At 40.3% G+C, this 18,413-nt stretch overlaps 1 protein-coding gene across 2 annotated transcripts in view; it reads left to right on the top strand.

The window, feature by feature from the left end:
• Positions 1-16,797, top strand: part of slc12a2 (solute carrier family 12 member 2) — an 89,241-nt gene extending 72,444 nt beyond the window's left edge. The window contains exons 21-27 of one of the 2 annotated variants that reach the window (XM_046067685.1): positions 548-595; positions 2,951-3,073; positions 5,543-5,654; positions 8,722-8,808; positions 11,633-11,768; positions 11,921-11,988; positions 12,580-16,797. In XM_046067685.1, the coding sequence (XP_045923641.1) occupies positions 548-595; positions 2,951-3,073; positions 5,543-5,654; positions 8,722-8,808; positions 11,633-11,768; positions 11,921-11,988; positions 12,580-12,715 (710 nt within the window). In that variant the 3' untranslated portion in view covers positions 12,716-16,797. The remainder of the gene's footprint in view (positions 1-547; positions 596-2,950; positions 3,074-5,542; positions 5,655-8,721; positions 8,809-11,632; positions 11,769-11,920; positions 11,989-12,579) is intronic. The other variant, XM_046067686.1, reaches the window with a different exon arrangement.
• The last annotated feature ends 1,616 nt before the right edge of the window (positions 16,798-18,413 follow it).

Raw genomic sequence — 18,413 nt, 5'->3', positions numbered from 1 at the left:
GCCCTGACTTAAACCCAATTGAGCATCTCTGGAGAGACCTGAAAATGGCTGTCCACCAACGTTTACCATCCAACCTGACAGAACTGGAGAGGATCTGCAAGGAGGAATGGCAGGATACCCAAATCCAGATGTGAAAAACTTGTTGCATCTTTCCCAAAACGACTCATGGCTGTATTAGATCAAAAGGGTGCTTCTACTAAATACTGAGCAAAGGGTCTGAATACTTATGACCATGTGATATTTCAGTTTTCCTTTTTTAATAAATTTGCAAAAATTTCTACATTTCTGTTTTTTTCTGTCAAGATGGGGTGCTGAGTGTACATTACTGAGAAATAAAATGAACTTTTTTGATTTTTGGAAAATGGCTGCAATGAAACAAAGAGTGAAAAATTTAAAGGGGTCTGAATACTTTCCGTACCCACTGTATATTGTTGTGCTAAACATCTTGATTCATGACCAAGAAAGCTTGATTGTACATTAAATCAACATTTCACATCAAGTATGATTTTTTATTTTTTTTTCTCTCCTCTTGTCTCGCATTTCCCAGATGACGATGATGATGGCAAAGCTCCAACTCAGCCCCTGTTGAAAAAAGGCAGGAGATCCACTTTATTGGGTTCCCTTAAAAACTCTCTTTTTCTGCTTTGATTTTATCTTTCTTCGTCTCTTGTTATCTTTTGTGTGCTCTTTTCCTCTGAAGTCAGATTTTCCCTATCCTCATGCTCTCCTCATCACCTCATTTTTCACAGTATATCGTGAATTCCTCTTGTATTAACATACCCCGCTGTCTCGGTCTTTTGTCTCTGCCAGTCTGTCCTTTGTTTCTAGCCTGCTAGCTACTTGGCTTTGGGGAATAATATTTTGTCGTTTCCTCTCTTTCTCCTGCTCTCCCGTTAACAGTCCAGCTTGTATCTAAAGCCCAGTCTCTGAAGCTGTTTGTGATAGTGCCTTTAGCTCCAAGTCATTAATATGGGGGGGGTGTGTGTGTGTGTGTGTGTGTGTGTGTGTGTGTGTGCTAAAGTTCACTTTCCTCCAAAGCATCTTCATTCTCTCTTGCCTGCTGCTGCTTATCTCTCTGCAGGTGACACTTTTCCAGGATGAAAACCACTCTTCTGTTTTCATGTTCCCAGCTAACAATGAACCTCTCACAGCATCTCTCTCTGTTCCCTTGCTGTTCAGTGCTGGTGGTGTTTCCCCTGTGTTCATTAAGACATCCAGACATTAGAAATACAGTACATATATTAGTGCTGGGCAATGATTAAACGATTTTTTTATCACAATTAATCACATAGTTATGCGCAAAATTGAATAATGAATTCTAAAGTAGTGTATTGTGCACTTTTAATTTAAATGTACACAAAAGTGCAATAACATGTGGTTTGCAAACGCTTTAAACAAATAAGGTGCTTTTTACCAGCAGTATTCCTTTTACAGCAGCAATAAAATATTTCTTGTAAATCTCAACTTAAACATTAATGTAATCAAATATTAAACCAAAGCTATTTGCCACCTTTTATCTAGCTTGTTAGAACCATCAGAGTCCAGTTTTCTTGGGGGGGTTTCTGAACAGAAATCAGCAGAAACATTTTTCTTTTATCAGGGAGCAGCAGAAACAGATGTTCAATCAGTTGCAAGTTTCCCAGTTAGAGTGAGGTGAAGTGGTCGAGCACAAGGTGTAGTGACAAACGGGTGCGTTCCCGTGAAACTGACGCGGTTGTGCTCGCCTCACGCCAGCTGCCAAAGTTGAATTGTCTTGAACTTTTTGTATGTGACACACAGTACAAATCATTGGAAGAGAGAATGATCCTCTCTGTTTGTGAGTTTCCAGAATCTGTTACTGTTTACTAAATAGGACATCAACAGGAGGGAATTTGCATGACAGAGCATCCTGATCCTCCGCTGCTTGTTTGGGTAGATGATTTGCAGGCTGATCAACATCCCAGCCCTCCTGTGACCCATAATTTGACTGAATGTGTATTCGGAGCCAGTGAGCAACAGACTTTCAAAATAATAATAACAAAAAAGAAAACTGTGTTAACTTGCAATAAAATATTTGTCGGCGTTAATTAATGAATGCGTTAACGCAATAATAACAACCTAACATATATCAAAAACTATGTCACTTTTAAAGAGAAAAGTGCTCAATTAAAAACACTTCAGGATTTAACTGTTACAGCCTTACTTGGTCTAGGATGACTAGTAGCTTGTGGTGGCTAATGTTAGCTAAGGTTAAACTTTTGAAAGTAATGTCACAGCAATTCTGAGCCCGTACACTGCCTTTTTTTCCACACATAAAGACAAATAAAAATTCACTTCAGATCTAAAAACTTGTTGCAGACTCTTGACATTTCTGCAGATTAGAGGTCTTCATGTGTCTAAAAAGGCCTGGAAATGTACTACCCAGATCTGAATGTGACCCATTTATTATTTGAAAGTTGGAACCCATACCCATGTAGGACCAAGCAATGCTGGACCCAAATGCAGCCGGGAGACTTAGACCAGATGCACTTTGCTTGCAGATGCTGTTGTATTCGACACATACTGTACTTCAATCATGATACACGCTGTCTGATCGCGGCCAAGTCTTCTCAGATACACTCAGGTATTACACATAATGTTAAAAAGACCCGGGTAGGGTTTCGGGTACTAGGGTTGTGGTGGACCCATGAAGACCTCCACTGCAGATACATTACTGCAAAAAAAAATCATACTATAATACCTGTGGCTGGCTGGAAGGTAGGAAATCGGTCCTAAAACCTTAGCAATCTGAAGGCAGCGTTATCCTACAGACACTGAACAGTTCCCAGCCCACAGAGTCCAACACCACCTAGGTCTGTCCATAACTGACACACAGGGACTCTCTACTTGGAATGTTTGGTTACTGTCCAACCTGAGTTCCACAATCAGGCTGCTAATATATACGTGTGTGTGTGTGTGTGTGTCCTTGCAGACAAGAAGAGCCCGACTGTACCACTGAATGTGTCTGACCAGAGGCTGCTAGAGGCCAGCCAGCAGTTCCAGAAGAAACAAGGGAAGGGCACAGTGGATGTCTGGTGGCTGTTTGATGATGGAGGTGAGTCTGGGAGAAAGAGATGTCCTGCGGATCAAACATAGTCCAAATAGGTGTGAGCGGCAGTGCACTACAGATTGTATGTTTTTAGAAAAATTTGCAAGGCGGGCAGGCAGGCATCACTGCATGCCAAATTATTGGTAGGTAATGCGTTTTTATTTTAGTCAGAACCGCCAGTTTGATGCCCTTGAATAGTATGAAGGCATAAATGAAAAAAAACATTTGCTTTCTTTATGACTGTCTGTATCCATAAAATAAATACCAATACAAACTGAAATTTGTTTTGAAAACATTGTCTGAAGGTACTGTTCTAAAACTTCAACTTCAATGATAATGAAGCGATTTAACCTTGTAGCACTTTGAGATTTGTTTCAAATGTAAAGTCCATTACAGAAAAAATTTATTATTATTTAGAGCTTAGCAATTAATCGTTTTCAAATCAAATTTGCAATTTAAAAAAAACATGCTTAGCTAATTGTGAACACTGCAATTAAAAATGTAGGTTAATGATATAGCGCAGGTTACCTGTTTTAAACAGTCATGCAGTTCCAAATTCATTCTGTTGTCATCCTTGTGTGACAGACTTGCTTGGCAATCACAAGCGCCATGCGCAACCTGTTACGGCTATACTCGCCAATCAGAGCGGGCACAGTGCATGTACACTTCACAACAACAAACGAAACTAGAGCAAAACATGGGATAATGGCATCAGGCACAGGTGGCAGCTGTGCTGCAGTTTTGTCTGGCGTCAACTCATACTGAAGTGTTTCAGCAGCGGAGCGTTTAGCCTGCTCCACATTGTTGATGTGTTGTTAATTTGTCATTTTGTGTGCTTCAACTACAGATAACGGCTCTCTATGAACCGGTTTTGTTCCGCTCTCTGCGTGGCTACATATCCCACATGGAGCATTTCAGAATAAGAATGTTTTGCCTGCCATGTTTAGCTGACTAAGCCTATTTTGTTGATTTGTTCAGTTGTCCTTGATTTTTGTGCTTCTACCATTGTTAAATAGGCTACGTGGTTAATTTATTTATTTTTGTCTGTTTTGTCCGGTCGAGGCAGATGGCCGCCCACCCTGAGCCATGGTTCTGCTCGAGGTTTCTGCCTCTTAAAGGAAGTTTTTCCTTGCCTCTGTCGCCTAGTGCTGCTCTTGGTGGGAACTGTTGGGCTTCTGTAAATAACATCATAGAGTACGGTCTAGACCTGCTCTTTTATGAAAAGCGCTGTGAGATAACTGTTGTTGTGATTTGGCACTATATAAATAAAATTGAATTTAACTGTTTATTACTTTATACTTTATTGTTGATGTACGATCGGGAGTCTGCACAGGTTGATTTATTTTGAAAATGGACCAGATTCTCTATGCCATTCTGGGTCTGATTTCATGCCCGGTTCTGCCTTGTGCTGCTTGACAAAGTTTCCGTCAAATATTGACTCTGCGGAGAAGAGAGCTGCTTCTAGGACGCGGTGCAGCTCTTCTGGTGTAAGCACAAGCATTGACTAGTATGGCTGAGATCAGCTATTTTGTTTTATCTATTACTCAGTGAATATTGACATTTAGCTAAACTGCTTTTTAAATCGCAAACCGAACTGTAATCGCAATATCAGAAAAATCATAAATAGGTTTTTTCCCCCCAAATCGTTCAGCCCTATGCATTAGGTAATGCATAAATGCACAGTGGCCTTGCATTTGAACAATTTGCACATAAACATTAAAAAGACATGGACACAGGCATACATGTGCACAGAACAATATGAGTAATATAAAGGAAATTTACTTTAGCAAACCACTGTCAGCAGGACATCCGACGTATGGACCCCTGAAACGATACTCAAAATGAGAGAGAAATCTCAATGGCAAAGCAATCCACAGCTGTTTAGAGGACCAACTCTACCGGCACTGTGCTGATCAATAGAGCTGACAGAACCAATATGTTAATATGACTCATTCTGTATTGGCAGAATGATTTTGGGTGTAAATATGTGAACAAGGCCAGAGGCATGACTCATGTGTTCAAGACACTGTGACATGTGCCACTTCAAATCTGGCTCATCATCATGATGTCAGCCTCTTGACTACTGACAGTCGTGGAGCACCCCAATCTCAGTTGTGAACTGCTGCACTAAAGCTGATTATTTGGATGACAATTTAAATATTCTGCAGTGAAAGTCATGTTTGACATACAGTCCCTTAACTCCAACACCATTTTCTCAAGTGTCTGAAGTACAATGTTTTTAAACAGGAAGGCGTTAAGGAATCATGTTTTTCTTGCTGCAGCAGTGACTCCTACTAGTTGTTCAGATGGCCTGCTCAGAGGGGCTACTTCTGTCATCTACCCAGCAAGTTGGCTGTATTTGGAAAAATAGAATAAAACGTGCTCTTGCCTGCTGAGATTCTGAAGCTCTGATGTTTTGACTGAGACATAGCAGTTGAATATTTCCATCATAGAAGTTTGATGTCTCCTGTTCAGGTCTGACCCTGCTGATCCCCTACCTACTGACCAACAAGAAGAGGTGGAAGGACTGCAAGATCCGTGTTTTCATTGGAGGAAAGATCAACAGGATTGATCATGACCGCCGAGCGTAAGTACTGCATGTTCCTCCCATCCTGCGTCTGGACACAAGTAGATAACATGAGGTCACAGAACATTCAATTAGACACGACTGTTCACTTTTCCCAGGTGTAGCACACCTGCTGCATCAACTCTTTTACTGAGAATTTATGACCTGCTTTTGCCAAAGCCATTGGATTGTTGTAAAACTTGTAAAAAGGTATAATAATTTTTGTTAATTAAGATCAAAGTGTGTGTCCGTGGTGTGTTGTTTAAAGTCAATGATTCGCCATGAAACAGGAAGTTGTTGTAACTTTCCTGTACATGCTCGATTCTCTTGCAGCTTAAATTTGCATTTTGTTTATAGATCACTACTATTACTCGCTCTGATTCTGCTGACGATGTCTTTAAATGGAGGTGGAGCCCTGTCATACAAAGCAGGCGTGCAACTTGTTAGCAGTGAGCACAGAGCAGCCATCTGCTTTCCTTTCAGCGCCACACTCCTCTGCTCAGCTGCTGCTGACAACACGGCTCACTGACACCATTTGTATGTTCTGTTCAAGTCTTTCTTGACATGTTAGCCGTGACATAAACACATACATGTCTAAAATACATTTTTACTTGCCATTTGTAAAGTTTTCACACTTGAAATTGGCCATTCCAATGTGACAGTTAAGGATTTATCTCTGCATAATAAATGGTCAGTGTGGCTGTTTTTAATTTGTAAATGAATGTAAATGACATGCTTTGACTTAATTGACTTTGAGTTATAACGTCATATTCTGTAGGCATCAGATTGAAACTTACAGCCTCTGAGTCTGATGTAAAAGCTGACTTAGTGCCACCAAGGGCTGAAGAAGTAACTAAAGGATCATTCTGATGGCTTTGTAGCAGCCAATATGGTTAACTTCAGTTTGCAAAAATATGTCTGACTCCTGAGGTTTATAATTAAACCAATAATATATCTGCTGATGTAGATCATGAGATGTAGCTGAAAGCTACACAAAATTTTCAGTAAGTAGACCTTGTGCTGAAGAAATGTTGACAATTTTTTCCATCATCACTATATAATTAAACTTGACTTGGTTGAGACTTAAAAGCTGCAGAGAGCTAATCCACCAGAGTGAATGTTTAGCTGCCTTCATTCCTGTATTGAATGGATGTCATTGTCATGTGGTTCTGAAGCTGAGCGCAGGTCTGCTTTCAACACTCAGGGGCTGGCTGAGTGATTACTTCACTTCCACAGGAAGTAAAGCCAACTAAATGTTTACTGTGGGTGTTTAGCTGACATCAAGTTTCCAGTCTCCACAAACTGATTTTGATGGTGTGTTGAAATGAGGCTGTTGTCTGCCTAGAAGAAATGCAGCTGAAATAATAGAGCTAACTGTGGTCATCTGTAATGGCAATTATACTTTGTGGTTAATAAGCAAAAACAGAAAAACCACCAGTATGGAGGCTGAAAAATAGACAAAATGCTGGAGCTGAAGTGTTGGGCACAGCAACACATCCTGTGGCTGTATTCCTCCTGGGCTATGTCTTCATCAGAGCCATTAGTGTGTGGCCAGAAGTGGAAATGTCCTTGTTATTGTGGGGAGAAACTTTCTCATCAAATCTCATTACACTCTGTTAATCATTGAACTTTGCTGACATGAAGACACGTAGAGCGTTTCAGACAGAAGTTTTCGGTGTTAGCTGCGTATTAACATTGAGAGAAAAGTTACATTTTTCGAAGTTGTTTTCTTCCCTGGAGTGAGATGAGAATATAGATATTACGCTCATGTCTGTGCTAGGTGCAGACCGGAGTCAGGATGCTGTTAGCTTAGCTTTACATAAACACTGGAAGATTGTTGAAAGAGATCAAATCAGCCTTTTTCAAAAGAGGATGATATATTCTTTTAAGGAGGTGATATTTCCAATATTATCTATATCTGCATAAACCTTAACCTAAACCAACAGAATCTGTTTTCAGAACAAAGGCTGCTCTGCTGGCCTCCCCCCCCCCCCCCCCCCCCCCCCCCCCCCCCCCCCCCCCCCCCCCCCCCCACACACACACACACACACTCGTTTCCCCTGTCTCTCTTTGTCCCCTACAGCTGCCTCCTACGTCCTTTTGTTGGATAAAATTAGCTGGCTATCTTTTATCTGTATATGTGAGCACACATCTCTATGTGCACTTTGAAATTTCCTTTGCATCTGTTTACTGTAAAACTACAGACTGGCCATTTCAACAGATATCTAACACCTCCGTGTTTCCCTGTCACAATTGCATGGATTCACACTGTTTTTTTCACCAATAAGCAAGTACAAGCAAGTTGCAGTTTATCTTTGTTAAAATAGATAAAATAGTCTTTACTGCCATGCTTTTTGATTGTATTGGTGCCTGCTTGTATGTTTTATCTGTAACCTGCCTTCCTTTGAATTCATTCAGTTCAAAAGGTCATTTCACTCAAATTACACGCAAAACACACTGTACCTCTGCAGAACTGCCTTTAAATAGTTGTCATAGGGAATGTTTCTTTGATAGATGGCAGTCCCCCCTACAGCACTGACGCCTGTGGATACACTTGTTTCTGTAAAGACACAGGCTTAAAATCTCACACATTTGACATACTATCGCTTTATCAAGTGTGCATTAGCATTCATTTACAGTGGTGTTTGTGTTAGGAGAAACTTGAAAGCAGAAGAGGAGCTGGTGGGTGTGACACCTTTCACAATACACACAGTTGTTTGACTCATTGTTAATACAAAATAATGATTAGTGCAGCATTTGGGTTTGTTTTGGCTTTCACATTTGAAACCAGGTCGTGATGGTAGTACAGAAACAGCATGTAAATCTGTCTCTATGTGACAGATAATGCTTTCAAGCACTCAACTTCTTTGAAGCTGAAGCTAAAGGAAATTACTCTCATACACAGAATGCCACAGTGCTCCCAGTAAAGCCTGTCCTACCTGCCTGTGCCCTACAGCAGCCCCATGTTCAAACAGAGCTATTTAAAGGAGCTCTCCCTGGCCTTTAGGCAGCTCTGTGGGTGAAAATGTCTTGCAGCTGATTGCCAGTATTTATCCAAAAGCTCTTTGTTTTTGCTTTTTCTGTGCAGGATGGCCACTCTGCTCAGCAAGTTCAGAATAGACTTCTCGGACATCACCGTGCTGGGAGACATAAACACCAAGCCCAAGAAGGAGCAGTAAGTCGTCTTCAATGAAATTCAAAGCGCAAAGCTTTTCTACCTGCTGAGTCACATTATCACATTTTGATCATTCCTGCGTGTTGGAATGGCTTTTACTCACACTTTAAGCTGGAGTAGGCAACGTTGGCAAAACTAGCAAGAGACAGCTAGATTTAGAAAGTATTAAATTGGGACCTTTCTTTCAGGCCTCCCTCCAAAGCCACTCTTCCAGAACACATGTTCATGTGCACGGGCAGACTGCACACAAGTAGACAGACAGGCAGGTAGGCTAGCCAGTCACTTCAGTTATCAGTCATGCTTGTCACAGTCCTGCAGCCACAGATACCAAATTTTCATTTTTTGTGTCAGAGCATTTGATTTATTGATTGCTGTCTGGATGTAAAGATACTTTCAACAAAGGTAGCAGCATGTTTCTGAACTAAACTACCTACCCCAGCTTTATGATCAATTCTAAAAGCCGGTCAAATAAAGAGATCTCCACCACCAGCACCCACCCAGATTGATTATTAGGACCAGAGAAAAGTCTGCCTCCCTACTGGCCCACCAACACCTTTTCCAGCTGCAACTTAGTTTTTTCCAGGAGGTGTCCCATCCAGGTACTAGCTAAGCCCAACCATGCATAGCTCAAGTCATTCAGCAGAAGCAGGGTACATGTCCAACACAATTGTTCATTATCATCTTCTATCACATTGAGTGCATGCACATCTACATTAAGCATGGTAGGTCAAAGTTGAAACTGGAAGTAGCCCTGCAGGATGTAACGGATGTCTACAGGAGAAGTTGTTATTCACTTTGGATTTGTTTTAAACCTTCCTGGCCGTTGTCCCATGCACTCTGTTGTAAAGCTGTGCACTCACAATGCCTCCAGGTTGCCCCAATGAAGTGTGTAGGTAAAATGTTATTGTAAGCAATTGGAATGATTGATAAAACTACAAAAACAAGACCCAAAAGGTTTGCCTTACCATAGTACTCACCTCTTGAAACTTGACAGAAACCAGAGCCAGTGAAGAGTGAATCACTGCTGCCCTCATGTGGTCTGTTTGTGAAAGCGCTGACATTAGGTCACTGGTTGCAGAGCCTGACACTACACTGCTCAGGAAGTGCCCAACTAACACCAACATTGTAAAGGTGTCAGTTCCACACTGCCAGACAGCAAGCAACTGACCAGACAGACTTTTGTTGCCTATTTTTTTCTATTGAATTTAACTTACAAGGTCGAGACTGCAATCACTTTTTGGCAAGTGGAAAACTACTTGTTACTGGGTGTATTGGCCCTTTTTAAAGGTACAGTATTTCAACAGGTTGAAAGGACTGGGTGAGCTATAATCAGACATAACACAAATATAACACTCATGACTAACATCGATTCATTTTGAGAACCTTTTAGTCACAAGTAGTGAGGTGGAATCAGTAAAACTGAATTGGCTTTATGGGCTGTGTTGGTCATTTAAATGTGTTGTAACTGCTGAAATTAATGTCATAAGGATAATTGCAAGAGAGACACTTTCTTTATTTTATTCATTCACAGCCATGAATCATTTTAATTAAAGACTACAGTCTATTTTATAAATGTATATTAAACATACATCTACCAAACACAAATTTCATCGGCAACAAACTAATAATAATGTTTTGTCAGGCCTGATAAACTGCAAACACTTCAACTGTGATTATTCCGTTTTAAAAAACGTTTCACAAATGCATACCTTTGTTACCACGGACATAAAATGATCTTTATTGCATGTTATGACTGTTTGAGATCAAAGCAGCTGTAGATGTATAGATACTGGGCGTTAGAGCTTTAGCATGCTGCGCACCCTCCCGCGGAAGACAATCCGTTTACGGCTGATCACTTTTCAACCCGACACCTGCCACTCCCTCCAGCGTATGTTCTGATTCAGATTGTGCACGAAAGGAGAGGCTGTTCACAGACGGGTCTGTTGTCAATGAGAGACAGAGGAGCGAGTAATGGACACCTTGCTAACCTACATTGACATCAAAGAAAGTTGTGTGTGCTGATGTTCTGCATGCTAATATAGGCTTAGTTGTCAAGGGAACACTGTCAGAGTGTTGCGGTTTGTTGGAAAACGGCGCACATTAGTCTGACTTTCTACAACTGCATCCAACCCTACTGGACATGTCAAATTCTTAAGACTTCATCTGACTGACAGACGAACACCGTTGGTGCTGGTTGGAGTCGGTCGGCGTTTGTTGGGGCAGTGTGCAAGCAGAATAAGGCTGATGGGCTTGGATAACATTTCAGTTTGCCTTCAACAGATAATGATGAAAAAAATCCAGATATTTCTCTGACTTTAGAAGTGACTTATGACATACACACTGGTATTCTACATGTTTCTACATAACCTTTGGTAATATGGATCCATAAGTGTGTTTTGTCTTTTTTTCTGTGACTTAAAAGGTAATTAAATCAGTAATAACACTCTACTCACCAAGTTAATATTTGAGATCTGAGGACACTAAAGAGAAGTCGGATATAGATTATCAGACAGGTTGGAAAGGCTTTTCACTTATAATCTGTTGAGTTGTTTCAAAGCAGTCTGATCCGCTGACTGCTACACCTGACCAGTGTATTTGTCGCAATATCTTCTTCATAATATAGACTGAAGGACCAAACTACAATAATAAGACTCAAGTTGTAATAATTTGGAGTTATGCTTTGAAGCTCTGCTTGATTTGACCATATCATTGACGAGAGAAAAACACCACATAACACAAAAGTCTAAGTCTGAGTATTATTGGTGGCTTTATGATGTTGATGACTGACTTGTATAGGGGATTAAGCATGAAGTTTCTTGCGCAGCGTGTCTGCTTTTGAGGAGCTGATCGAGCCGTATCGGCTGAAGGAAGACGACATGGAGCAGGAGGCTGCGGAGAGGCTGAAGAACAGCGAGCCCTGGAGGATCACAGACAATGAGCTGGAGCTGTACCGCGCCAAGGTCTGCATGCTGCTGCTCACTGTAGTTCATCTCTATTCTATGGCTGTGTGGATTTTAATTTTAATTTTAGAAGTTTAAATTCTCGTTGAACAACATTGTCAAGTCGATACCTGAATCTTTGAACGTGGATTTGTGTTTGTTTTGGTCTCCAGACTAATCGTCAGATCAGACTCAACGAGTTGCTGAAGGAGCACTCGAGCACAGCCAACCTCATCGTCATGTAAGCTGTGTGTGTGTGTGTGTGTGTGTGTGTGTGTGCTGAATAACACAGGTGGTCTTTTTGTGTAATAGTTTCAGTGACAGCAGTTGTGCTCTGCTGACATTTCATTTGAACTTTAAATAATTAAAACCCATCATCACAAGTCTTTTTTTTGTTTTTTTTTTTATTGTGCCCACTGAGTGTTTGAGGTGGTGTTTTTAACAGCTAAGGTCATTAAAGGAGAGAATGCAGCTCAGTCATTGACAAACTAACAGGTGACTTCAGATTTGTTGTCATGATAACGTTACAAAGTTAGCACACTGTTATGTGTTTTACAAACAAGCTGCAGCCCGATTGGCTCACACACTGTGCATTTGGACACATCATTACAGTTGCTCAGTTTTACACAGGAAAAGTGACCTCTGAGTGATAAGCCAATAGGTGACTGCATGTTGTTTTGGTGTGTTCTTTTATTCCATTTTGATTTTATAACTTTTGTTAACTGAACACAAAGGCTTTTATAGAAACAGATTTATCAAAAGCAGAATTCAAACCAAAGCAACCTGTTAATGATTGTGCTCTCTCTTTCTCGCCTCCTCTTCCTCTGTACAGGAGTCTGCCGCTGGCCAGGAAGGGCGCGGTGTCCAGTGCTCTGTACATGGCCTGGCTGGAGGCATTGTCCAAGGACCTGCCGCCCATCCTTCTGGTGCGCGGCAACCACCAGAGTGTCCTCACCTTCTACTCTTAAATACACACATGGAGTTTTTAAGTCTCACATCCACTTCTGCCTCTGAGAGCAGGCGCACTTACACAAACCAGTTCTAGTCCAAACCTACAGGTGCACCACATACACGGGAAGCCGGTCTGAAATTCAGCCACTGATAGAAACAATGCTAGTGATGTGAATAAAGATAAAGCAAGTGATATTGGTTGAGATGTGTAAAATCCTCAAAGTGATGGAGGAACGTCAAGGTGGAGGTGGTTGTAAGGTTGTCCACTCTGCTCCGTTATTTCTATTTAGTCCAAGATGTCTAGCTTTTTCTCTTGTAGCTCTAGTTTCCTCTAAATTCCTCATGATGAGTTCATTTATGTCAAAGTTGATTTCTCTCAGGCTCCAAAGCAGTTGTGCACAATGTTCACGTTGTTCTCATGATATGGAATATCTTGATGTCAAAGTTGTGAAGTGAATTGGAGCAGTTGTGTTTGTGATGCAGCAATAATCACCCTGTTGTTTTCCTTAAATATTGGGAGAGAACCATGCAGAACGCTTTGCAACACCTTCTGAAGCCTTATGGATGTGCCTTCCAGTTAAATCAGATGAAAAACTATAATCTCTATCCAGATTGACAATATTACCTATTATATTGGTGGCTAATAGTTAGTTTTACTAGGTTTTAAATATGATTCCTTCTTAGTTGGAGCATTGTATTTATGCGAGTGGATTGCATTAATCTAATGAAGTGTGTCCACTTGAGCTCTCTCTCTCTCTCTCACTCTCTCTCTCTCTCACTCTCTCTCTCTCTCACTCTCTCACTCTCTCATTCTCTCTCTCACTCAAATCAACTGTTTGTTTTGAGTTTTTATTCACTTTTGAGTCTTCCTTATTAAAGCTGTTGAATATTTACGATAGCCTCAGCTATTCGACACAAGACACAATTTATCTTTTAGGCTCAGTTCCTAAAAATGTTACTATGGGTCTTAAATTTAAGATCTTGTTTGTTAGAAAAGATGTGAACCTAGTTTTTCCATGAAAAGTCTCCCTCATGTAGCTGCTGATCGACAAAAGTTTTGTGTTTCTCTGTCCACATGTACGGTTCTTCGCCTGTAAAAAAAACTGCTCTACCCAACAATCTAGATAAAACCTTGCCTTAATGCTAGAACTAATGATTGTCACGAGTTCCATTTCTCTTATAAGCCATACTGGCTGGACGGTTTATGGGTAAATGCAGATAGCATATAGATAGGGATTGTGTTTCAGCACAGTTGTCTTCTGTACTGTACATGCATCTTAATTTGCTTCCCGTAGTTACCTGTGTTTGTCTGTTACATTGCTTGCTGTAGGCCCGTGTATTACTGGTGAAGTGGTCATTCAATAGATACAACATATTCCACTTTGCGCCACAGTACACAGTGTTTTATGCTTATGCACGCATGTCTAGCTGCTTGTTTGTCTGGGTTTATGATGAACTGCTGGTCTCCCATTCCCACAAAACGGTCAGAGGGAATGAATGACATGCAAGCTTCACACTGGAAGACTTGCTGGCAGGAGGAATGTGACATTAGATTGTATCATGGCTGAGTGAAGATATACCTCTATGCATATGAGCTTGTGTTGCGTACTTGTAATAAAAGTCCATCGCTTCTTCATGTGAACAGATCTGCTCGCCTCAGTTCATTTAAGGGGCACTTCTCTTTCCTTAACACTAATTCTTTCCTTTAAGAACACTGGCTTATAGTCTTTTTAAGGGTACCATGGCTCCAAGAAAAGAAGTTTTAAATACTGATGTTCAATCGGTCAAATGTCATAGAAAATGTTGACTTGGCCAGAGGGTGTAGATTATTTTCAGATAATGAAACCGCTCTGATCAACAGTCCTAAATGAAAGCTGGTTTCTTAATCACAGCTGCTACCTTTCTGGAGTTCTGAAGTTACATTTATTCTAAAGGTGTGTTCAGACTGAATGCAAAGTTACATTTAGAAACTTGCCATTACACTTCCTTTTTTCACACTTCTCCTGTCTGTGAACTTTTCCTGTACATATTACAATTAGCATATTGCAGTGGACTGTGTGTCATCTTCATGATGCTGGTAGCATTCATGCAGCTGCATCCCATCACCCATCACTCTGTGCTTCACCTGTAGAATGTGGAGGCCAAGACTTTGATATACATATATGTATTTGTGTGATGCGGGGAGAGGTGGTTATGAGTGTATAAATGCATTCGGTACATACACATGAACTATATTCACACGAATGCTCATCAGTGTAGTACATACTGTATGAACTTTCCAAGTATGTGAAAAGCATGTACTGGTTAAGGAACTGTAAACCCTTTTTAAAACTTTGAAGGCACAGTCAAAGGCAATTCCTGGTAAGTTATAGCACACAATAGAGCCCCCAAAATGCCAAAACATCTTCCCAGCGCACTGTTAGTGTTAGTAGAGGTCTTTTGGTCTGGTCTGACCTGTGGAAAACCTTCCCAAACATATATTTTCAAAATAAGAGTCCCTGTCCAAACTAGACCGGAAGATATTTAAAGCCAATCAAAAATGTGGTTGACACAAACAAATTCTGAGCTGACTGCGTCCCCTCAGATCCATTTAGTTGTTAGACATCTTGACAAATAGTCAAAGACCCTGCTTGATCCAATAGACTGAATTTAGCTTTGAAATCAGTTTTGAGTAACCAAGAGGACCCTTAAATGTGTGTACTGTGTAAACATGACCAAACTGAGTGACCAAGGCTATGGATATATCTATTTTATCAGCCATTTAAAAAAATAGTTTCTTGCAGGTCACCCCACTTTATGAAAGTGCATCACTGCACCTCTGTTAGATTGATGCCTGTCAGTGCAAGTATTGCATCATTTCCTGTTAGTACAAATTGGTAAAGCACATTGATTTGTTTTGTAGTAACTGCTGAAACAATATACTATTACAGTTTGTATATAGCACATACTGTACTTTTTGTCAAAAGTGTTTGTAGTATGCATTTGGGACAGCACAGGTTTAAAAATATTGGTGAGCTTGAAGGAGATTCTGATATTTGGGAGCACTATTGTTCACTATAACAAAATCTCTGAACTGCGTTGATTGTTCTGCTGTGAAGCACACACACTCTTACTGTTACAGAGCATAACCATTTCCAATAAGAACACGGGTTACTCTATATTTGTATATTAAAAAAACTATATATGTATGCCTATATATACACATATAAATGTATCAATCTGACCTGGAGGGGATCTGTGTCTTTGATGTGTCACATGAAATGTAACAAAAAGACCTCCTGTCAACATTTTACAACCAAATAATAGTGTTTGTGTGTGTGTGTGTTGTTTTCTTCATTTATATCCTGATAGATAGATAGATAGATAGATAGTTTCTAAAGCCTGTTAAACAATACTATGTTCTACTGAAGAAACCAAATGTTACCCGTACTCATGTCAGTAACTGTTATCATTTTACATCTCCTAATCCTTTAATGTATTTTTTAAAAATTCTTGCCAAAGCCCCTCTTTTCCTGCCCCTATCTGTTACGTCTCAAGCCATCATGATGGATGACAGTGTAAAGAAATCATAAACTGGTCTTTATATCTCATCATGGTCGACCTCTTGTCCACACTGCAAGCATAAACTAACCTGGAAAGAAACGTCATAGTCTAATGAAATTAATTAACGGAGGGGAACGATTATGTTGCATTTCAATGTGGAGAAAGATATTTATTTTAGTTTTAGAATTTTTCTGAAATTTCCATTTTTGGGGGGGGGGGGGTGTTAGTGTTTTGTCTTTAATATTTTGCTTTAGGTTGTTAAATAGCATGTTTTTTTTATTTTGTTGCCTTTTGATTTTAGCTAATTTTCTTTTTCTCCTTTGAGTCTGTAATTCTGTTTAATACCTTTTGATGAAAAGACACCACGACAAAAGCAGATCAAACCCATTGTCTCCTGTTTTCAGACAAACATGGATGGAATCGACCCAGCTGGTTGAAGTAATGTTTTGATACACTGTACTGTTAACAGTCACAGATATGCGTTTTCTAACATTTTAACATGTATGATTACCAATACTTTGTACATCTTTTATTGCAATAAATAAATCTGATGAAATGCGTTCCATCTGATTTTTCCTTTTGTGCTCTGTTATTTATACTGTTACTGGATAGATAGGAGAGAGAGTAGGCCTACACACTGGACTACACCTGTGCACTGCAATAGGGTGAGAAGTTGTATCACTGAGGCCAGGAAACACTAGACGTTGGTGTTGTAAGCTGTGTAAATCCATCAGTACATCATCTTTCAAATGATTTTCAGGAGTGGGTTTGTTTCCCTGTGAGTCTCAGCCATGGTGATTGCTGGTGGTTCATTCTTCCTAGAGCCCTGCATTTCAGCCGGAGCCCATGTGATAGGCTTCTCAATTAAAAGAAAGGGACACATGAGACAGTCTGCTGGGGCGCGTTGGTAACGTTGGTAGTAAGAGGGAGGGGAAAATCCACAGCAGACATGCGGTCATTATCATAACAGTTTAATAATGCATTGCAAATACAGAACTAGAATTAGTCATGATGTGAAGTATACACAAAATTAAATACTTGATGGTAGGCCATCATCTGTGCATTATGGAGGGGGAACATATTTTGGCAAAGCATGTCCAGCCTGGTAGGACCAGCAGGCTACTGTTATGGCTTTTGTGTATGAAAAGTTCTGTTTAAATGCAATGCATTATTAAATTGTTATGATAATAATTTACCCTTTAAGGAGGGGGACAATTTCCAGCAATATCCAAAGGCCATGCAACGGAAATATGGATTACAAGGAGAAAATATTGTCTACAATGCTGCATTCAGTTTAATGTACATTTCGAGTCAAGGAGATGTAACGTTGAGGCGAGCAAAGTGTTAAACAGATTACACACATAACACATAACGTAAGCCTATAAAAACGTTTATAACTGCTAGCTTGCTCTACACAAACCTCGTTAATAAAACAATACTAAAACGATAGATCAAACAATCCACATTGTATATTTTTCATTCACTTTTATGAAGTCGAAGGTCAGCCTTCACCGCTGATTGCACACTTTCTGTCAGGGATAACTACCTTGGCACAACACGGGAAGCCGGATCGCTGCTTGAAATAACATGGTTGTGGGATTGTGGGAACTTTTTTTCAGTATGAATGAGCAAATGCAGCATATTGGCGGATATTCTTTCCACAATTAGTGCGGGATCTCTGTATAAAAGCAGTTGTGCGTTTTGCTCTTTAGAGCATTAGGAGGCTGTCTCGTTTCTTCGTTTGGGATTGGCCAAGATGTTCTGTGGTGAAGCCTTGATTTTTGATGCCTGGCCTACCTAGTCCTAGCCGGCAGCAGCATGCCTCAGCCTGTCAAAAATGCCTTTTAACTAGTGATGATAAAAGTTTAAACTAACATTGTAATATGCTTTAAGTGTCTTATATAATAATAATAATAATCTTTATTTGTAGAGCACTTTTCAAAAACAAGTGACAAACTGCTTTAACAAGTGTAAAGACAATAATACCCAAAAGACAATAATACCAACCCCAACCGGTCGAGGCAGATGGCCGCCCACCCTGAGCCATGGTTCTGCTCGAGGTTTCTGCCTCTTAAAGGAAGTTTTTCCTTGCCTCTGTTGCCTAGTGCTTGCTCTTGGTGGGAACTGTTGGGCTTCTGTAAATAGCATCATAGAGTATGGTCTAGACCTGCT

The sequence above is a fragment of the Micropterus dolomieu genome, linkage group LG13, assembly GCF_021292245.1.
Source record: "Micropterus dolomieu isolate WLL.071019.BEF.003 ecotype Adirondacks linkage group LG13, ASM2129224v1, whole genome shotgun sequence".
Classification (NCBI taxonomy): Eukaryota; Metazoa; Chordata; class Actinopteri; order Centrarchiformes; family Centrarchidae; genus Micropterus; species Micropterus dolomieu.
This window is presented reverse-complemented; position numbering and strand designations above follow the sequence as displayed.